General features: G+C 38.9%; 1 protein-coding gene across 1 annotated transcript in view; it reads left to right on the top strand.

Moving 5' to 3' along the window:
• LOC137272494 (tachykinin-like peptides receptor 99D) overlaps positions 1–4,139 on the top strand; it is a 122,254-nt gene extending 118,115 nt beyond the window's left edge. The window contains exons 3-4 of the mRNA XM_067804878.1: positions 224–314; positions 1,385–4,139. Coding sequence (XP_067660979.1) covers positions 224–314; positions 1,385–1,612 — 319 coding nt within the window. The 3' untranslated portion in view covers positions 1,613–4,139. The remainder of the gene's footprint in view (positions 1–223; positions 315–1,384) is intronic.
• Positions 4,140–8,212: the final 4,073 nt, after the last annotated feature.

The following is an 8,212-nucleotide window of genomic DNA, read 5'->3' on the forward strand; positions in this document are numbered from 1 at the left end:
ACTGACTACTTTTCAGTCCAAGTGGAAAGCTCGCTTTTATACCGAAACATGTTAACCCTTTGTAGTTTTTGTGCGGGCTCCAAATTGCTTTGAGCAGTTACTAGACTGGATACTAGCGGTTTACAAATTATCAATTACTACAACTACTACTACTATTATTATTTACAGTGCATGTAAGTTGCCTTATGTTTGTCTTTAAACTGTATTTCATGGTTTTTTTCAGGTATCGTTACATCAACATCATTTGGTTCTGCTCCAACTGGTTCGCAATGAGCAACTCCTGCTATAACCCCTTCATCTACGGCCTACTCAACGTTAGTACCACAATAGCAACGTCACTATTTATCACGGAGTAACCGGGTTTTGATGCAGATCTCTCAGTTGGTCTTTGGTACTAAACGAATTGCGCTTCACTGACAGGGATTTGCACATATTGAACAAAATCTTATTTGACCTCAGCAGAACCTAATGCACGCTTCGTAATCCCGAATGTATTACCGAAACACCGTCATTGAATCTAATTCCTCTTGAGTAGACATGGCGGAAAAGAAACTTCCATTTGAATAAATAAACCTTAGATTTTTTAGTGAAGTACCTATCTCTCGTGATGCCAGAACGTGTCATTCGAATGTGCGCTTTTTTCACATCGGGAGTACGTTGAATCATTTCACACTCAATCAGGGAACACGACGAAAAAGGTCTAATCCCCATGGGCAGCTGTCACAATGTTAAAGGTGACTCTTGGCCCTAAAAATACAAGCGTCCTTTCTCCAAGCAAATCCATAAATAACGCATATACCAGTAACAGAGTCTTTCTTCCGAGCTGTCCTCACAGCAAATCATTCTGAAACAGACTGTATATCAGTACTTGTATCAGTACATGTACTTACATCTGCTTCTTTTCCCTATGGTTTGATTAGTGATCAAAGTAGACTTGTTTTCCGCTGACCGTAGGTTCGTTTCTCTCATTTGGTTCATTCAAAATGTTTAAGTCATTTTCTATTTTCATGAGCAGAAGGATATTACTTAAACTGAGATATTTTTAAGTGCATAACACCCATCTTAATCACACAAGAAGCTCTATACTAGCTGTATCTTCATGCAAAGTCAAATACAACTTGTGCAAATTAATATAACAGTTTGATCTTAATCGATAAAGCTGCAACGAGAATTCCAGGAACATTATTGCTAAATATCCGACGCTCCTCCGCGTAGAGTAAACTGTTTTTTAATTTAAGACGTCCTTTCCTAGGCTTCTGATACCTTTTCAAATGATCGTCAGGTAATCAGATTTTGGTATAGTATGAAGTTGTTTTTTTAAAAAATATATCATGAAATTATATATGTGACGAAATTAACATGATTTCTTTTTCATTTCCTCCAGGAGAAGTTTAAGCGAGAGTTCAGGATCCTCTTTTCTATGTGTCCATGCCAGTGTGCGCAGAAAGAATACAAGAAGGAGTATACGGACTACTACAGTGAGGACGGCAACCAGACGTTTCGACGATGCAGCATGATGAGAAACCCGGCAGTGAGGTACAACTTCAACAGGGACGAACACAAACGACTGTTCAGAAGGTCCACGGAAATGACAGAGACATCCCAAATCTGACTAGAACGGGACAGGCGCCATCGAGATGCAGCCAAAGCTCTGAATATGTCCAGCGTTTGACATCCAATGTCTATGCTGATTGTGAGGCTTGATGTTCAGGCGTTGTGAATCCGCAAAGTTGATGGACACAGATGTTTGGAACATTGTACAAACATGCGCCATCCCAGGTAAATTAATTAGCTTGCTGACATTATAGCGCTTGTCCCTTTCGGCGGAATACACACACTCGATATTCCTGTTTTATTTTTACTTCAAAATCTTATTTTCAAAGGTTGAAGACTATTTCTTCATGATCTATCTATGAACAAGGAAGATGCTGTTGTTCATGAGGACAGTTGTACATGATATTTCATGGTTGATGTAATTTGAGGTCATGGACAACCAAATGCTGGGTAACGAGACACGAAGGCTAAGAGATCATATACATCGACTCTGACTCTGACTTGCATCCGACGACAGGTTTCTGAAAGGAAGTTGAAAGCTCCCTGCTGTAGGCGTTGGTGCTTGCCATTTAATGCATATCCCCTGACAAACTTGTTAGGTTTTAAGATGTGTAGTTCAGTAACCAAACACTCTTTTACGGTTCTTTGGCACATGATTTGCCTGTACCTCGTGAGACTGCGGTCTGTGGGTACCAGTACGTACACTGTTCCGTCACCTACTCGTCCCCTGACCTACGCAGAGGAGTGGTCTCTACGTGTGGCTATGGTGAGTTTGATAAATTGTGTGGACAATAATCCAGTGCGTGAAACTTTGCCTTGATCAAACTCTTTACTTTTGTCCTCGTGACAACTAATCAATGGCAATGCTATCAAAGGTTAAATGTAATAATGTGCGGTACAACGGAAGCGCTGATTCATGTCCAACTGACAAACACATATATCTGAGTAAAAGTGGAACGACCAGCTCTACGTGGACAATGCTCAGACATCGTGTTGATGCCTTTAACTAGACATGTACATCACGGTACACCAGTGGGTTTGAATATTCGTCAATGGCGGTGTTTGCTGCTCAATAAACCTTCGTGTCAGTGTTAAACAATTAACCTTTGGGTTGCTATACAAGCAAACTAATGGCATTTCCAGTGTTGTGAAGTGTAATTCCTGCTGGCTTGATTGTAATTATGTGACTCTCCGAGCCACGTTCTGTGACCTACAAAATGTGCATTACACGCCTCAGGGTGGGATCTCATGGAAGTGTTTTCTCACGGACAAATCACCATGCTGGAACTCTTAATCCATGGTTGATGGTCAAAGATCGGTTGTTAAGAATTGGCTAGAAGGGTCACAGTGGTGCCTGGATACGCGTACCAGCCTTTACGTATTCCTAGATATGATTTGAGATTAGTTTCACCAAGTACTGTGGTGGACCGACATACGTAAACGGATTCGTTACGTATCACTGAACAAAGCAGATTTGGAATATTTAGACAGGGTGTAACGATAACTTTGATTTATGACAAATAGGATAGGTGGATAAACGGACACAACAATGGTGATGATACGATGCATTGCCGTGTGATGGAAGGAGCCTTATATAATGCGTTAAAAATCCTCTAACTTGGTGTGATTGATCGCAGGTTATACAAACAAAAAAATCACCATCAGGCTTCATTAGGTGATTAATATAGGGGAGCAACAAACCATCTGGGGTTGGTGGGCATTGGTCATGGTCTGTGAAATGGAGTTGAAGTTGTCCCATGGGGTCGGGTAAACTTTTCTCTCCATTTCATGTCAGAGAGACAATAAATTTAACATAAAAAACCCCCAAAACAAAACCAAAATATTGCTCTTAACTTTCGACATATTTGAATACTGGTTTTTGTTCAAGAAGGAACCTCAAGGCTATGCTCCTCTAGAGTCAAACGACAAGTTTGAAGGATTGAAAACACGAAATACTGTCGACAGAATGATTGAGAATGTCGGCGGAAAAATGTCCAGGTTGACGATTGGGGCGCATCAAATCAGATGCAGGTAGTCCTGATTTGAAACCTATTTAAACACGAATAAGATTACATACTTCAATATAAGCACGGGAGCGGAGAATACCGACTTTTCCCTCATGGTATTATGAATACCATATACAACAGGCCTTTAACAAATGAATCTGCATGATATTATGGCTGGTGCAATCTTCAGTATAAAAAAGACCTATACACGCATATTTCTCTCAGATGTAATTTGTATTAGTTTATTAGAGCCTATCAATATTCTGTGTTTAACGCCTGTATGTTTTGCTGGGTTTTCAATGTAACAACCTTGTGTGTATGTTACATATTTGTATATTGGGATCCATATGTATGACGTCACTTTCATTTCATGGGTTGTGCTGGCATGTGAATTATTTGCATTCTTAGATTAAAGCAGTCATGTATTTACTCAAACTCACTAAGATTATGTTTGTATGTGATAATTCATAAATGTTTGATTCAATAATTCAATAAATGATCGATGTCAAATTCCTGGAACATGTGGACAGTTTGATGTATATGATTACTGAATATGATAATAAATTATTTCAAATTACAGTTTATTGTCAAATTATTGTCTGGTATAAGATGGGAATGCCTTCCTATGATTTTCAGTTAGGATTCTTTCAACAGTATCGTGTTTGCACTGTCCATATGTCGCAAAGCAATGGTATAAAAAAATCAACCATTTTCATAATCTTAAGAAATTAATATATTAAGAAATCCTATTAACTAGTTAGACGTATAGCAAGCACTTGTTTGTGGAATACCGAGGAGCTGGGGTGAACGTGTAGGTAAGGTGTTCGCTCCTCACGCCAAAAGCCCCTGTTCGATCTCCCACATGTGTACAATGTGTGAAACAGTTTTCTGGTATTCCCCACCGTGATATTGCTGGAATATTACTAAAAGCGGCGGAAAACTAAAGTCACTCACACTCAGTCATGAAACAGCATCATATGCTGAGGACACCAGGACCCACGACAACCAAGATTGCTTTGGGTAACGAGTTAATGGCTTTCGCCAAAAGGTGAACTTATCATGACCGTTAATGGAGACCATCACAAAAACCTTCAAAGCCAAGTCAGTTGTACGCCAGAAAAAAACAACATGGAAACAAATGGTAAAAGGAGGGGGTTGTGTTAGATTTTCATAAATAGTGTTGGACATGGAAATAATGATGTTGTGCCCACCATGTTAAACGTTACTAACGCCTTGAACAGTGCACTGTTGATAAACCCCAAAGCAATGCTGGGGCGGAAAGTAATCGGAAAGGTGACTATGCTCGCTTGATTGGATAATACAAAGTTTTGGCCCTGTTAATTTTCAAATTTACTAAATTATTACTTATTAAATAACACATCGATGTCCCCTCGAACTTATTGCCATGCATTAAATCAAGTACGTCTTGTTTGCATGTACAGTGAGTGAGTGAGTTAATATTTAACGTCACATCGGCAATATTTCAGCCATCGTGACGAGAACATTTAACAATGAAAAGGACTATATGTGTATTAGAAAAGGATATGTGTATTATAGAAGGACAGTCAAAAACTGGAATATCACAATTAGCATGAAAACTAGCGTGGAAAGTTAAAACTGATATCATTACATGGACAATACAATATGGAAACATGCTACAGATCGGCAACATCTGAAGGTACATCACCACACCAGGGACCGTGCATTCTCTTCCCACAGAGGTTACTTGTCATTTCTTCCTACGAACCTCTGTTCTAATACGGCCATATTTCGCGGTTCACATAAAATCCCCAAGCGGCACAAAATGGCAGCAGATTTATCTCCCTTTTTTCTGTCCAATCAGGACACGTGTTACATCGACATAGATTCAACTTGAAAAATACAAGCAATGTGGAGAAACAAAAATGACATGACTGAGTTCTGTCTAGAAGAAACATTTGAGTATCGCGCTCGGGAAGAGGTTCTAGTTTTCACGATGCATCTGGAATTTACCGAGATCTTTCGAACGATCACTTTTGAAACAAGGTCGCTGATTGCACTACTAAATCTGACTGCCTATAATCAGAACACTTGAACACTCGCACCATGAAAGGGTCGTATTAGAACAGAGGTTACGTAAGAAGATGTGACATGGTGACCGTGGGGACTTACAGTACTTTTGTAATTGGATTTACACCATCCCCTCAGCCGCTGGCGATTGCAAAAAGAAATAGCCAACGTTGAAATAACAAAATCCTGGTAAGTTTAAATATATTTTGAATGTTTTGGGACTTACAATTTATCTACAGTCTGACAATGAGTCTGACATTCTTTGAAAATTATGGAGCAAAAGGCCTTCATATCTTCAAGAGGACTTCCTCAAATAATACATCAGTCATATGACAGAGAGTTGTGACATAGGAATCTCCAGAGAGCGCGGTATGAAAGATGTATATTTCACAAGGTTTGTAAAAAGTTTGTGTGGTATAGAATAGTTTGGACCTTCCTGTATCTCATTCACATATATTATTTATGAATATTGCTAATAAACATTTAACGATATTGCGTGTGAAAGTATTCAGCCTTGAGTTTCTGTTTTTTAGCATATTTTACTGTAGACTCGATTTGTTCTGCTGTCGAAGTTCTGTACACTACTGTAACATCTTTTTAGCATGAGAGGGTTCAAATGTTTGGAAAACGTTTCTTCATGTCAGATTCACATTGCTTTTTATTGACGTTTTAGTAATATTTATATCTGTAAGATATGAGGTTATCAAGTGTGAGAGGAATAATTCCTAATCACATAACTACAAACGGATTTCTACACAACAAAACCTAAAATCATTTCTCTGACCATTATGCGATTCTTACTTTTTCATGCGCATGTTTTATCACTCATAAACATGTGTTGTGCTGCATATTGTTGTTTAGAACAGAGTTTTAAGGTGACGGGCAGTGGTCCCTGGGCCCGATTTCTCGAAACAAACTTAAGTTTTAACTCAAATCTCAAACTGAGTTTGACAGTTTGAAACAGCTGAATTTTTATCACAACTTAATTTTTATGGCTAAAAAGTCCAAACAGCTGAAGAAATCTGTCCACCAAATTCAGACTGTCTACTATGTTTGAGCTGGATACCAATTTCCTTTCATTCTGGAAAATGCATGTTCCTGCATTTTCTCAAATTTGAGCGAAAACTTGAACTTAAGTCAAAACTCAGACTTAAGTTTGTTTCGAGAAATCGGGGCCAGGTGTTCTCAAAGAGTTCCTTCTTCTGTAAAATGACTAGTCCAGACAGTCTGTAAACAATTTAAACAGGATCTGAATAGATGTTTTTATGAGCATTGAGGCACACTGAGGTGTAACATGAGACATTCAAACAAACCATCGAACGTGATAACCCAACCATATGAAATAACTGAGTGACATAACATCAAGCATATAGTCTGTGAGTGAGTGAGTTTAGTTTCACGTCGCATTTAGGCTTGACACATTGTTCCCACGAGCGGGATCGAACACGGGTCTTTGGCGTGACGACGCTTTAACCACTAAGCTACTCCACAATCCCCATCAAGCATACAGAAACACGTTATAATATAATTTACGGAAAAGAATATTTAAAATAATATTTTCATTTCATAAATAATATCTATGTATTTGGTATAAACTTTTCACTGCGCGAAATAGTTATAATTTTTATGGCAACCTTTTCGACCAGATGGTATGTGTTTGCAGTCTAAATAATGCCTCGACGAGCTGTCTATTTCCTCCCTGATGTGACTGACTGCATGTATTTTTAGTTCTGTGTGACTGATTGGTCTGATTGGTTTGATTGGGTTGCTCTCTCAATCCAGACAGGTCAATGTCCATCTCAGACAGAGGGGAGTATCCATATTAGACTCTACATTGGAACCGGAACACACGCGAGGCATTTTACTATCTTTGGAGAACAATTTACAGAAAAAGACATATCAGTTTCCATGTATGAGCTATGTATCCTTCAAATGGGTGAGTGAGTGTAGTTTTACGCCTCATTCAGCAGTATTTTAGGTATATGGCGGCGGTCTGTAAATGATGCATGAGCATCGATCTGGGCAACTGGGAAACGAGCACATGTGTCAACCATGTCAGCGAGTCTTGATCACCCGTTCTTGTTATTCGTCTCTTAAGACACGCATGGGTTAATGACGATCAATTCTAACCTGGGTATGGATATTTACGGGTATCATCCTTCAAGAACATGCATCCATTTTACCAATTTTGCGAATACTCGTATATTGCGAAATAGGTAACGAAGAAAGGATATCATATGAGCTCGTAGACCTCTGCATCCTTCATGGATGCATCGCGTTTGCCAGCTTTGGTACTGTTGAAAATCTAGACACCAGGGCACTGAATGCATGTATAGGAATAAACAAGTCGATATGGTCTACAAAAGCACGAGAAAAACAACAAATTTCATTTGGTGAGAGCCATAACTTTATTTGCAAAATAGGACAAATCTACTCTACTAGCCACATAAAGAACTGTGCATTGTCAAAATATTATCCCAGTTGATAAGAACATAACTATTCGGGAAAATTTCATTTGAAAAGTCAATCACAATGACGTCAGGAGTCCACAAGCTGGCACAGGGATCAAACGACCATATCACAAGCTCAATAACACAATCGAG

Source organism: Haliotis asinina, chromosome 2 (assembly GCF_037392515.1).
Source record: "Haliotis asinina isolate JCU_RB_2024 chromosome 2, JCU_Hal_asi_v2, whole genome shotgun sequence".
In the NCBI taxonomy this organism is placed as follows: Eukaryota; Metazoa; Mollusca; class Gastropoda; order Lepetellida; family Haliotidae; genus Haliotis; species Haliotis asinina.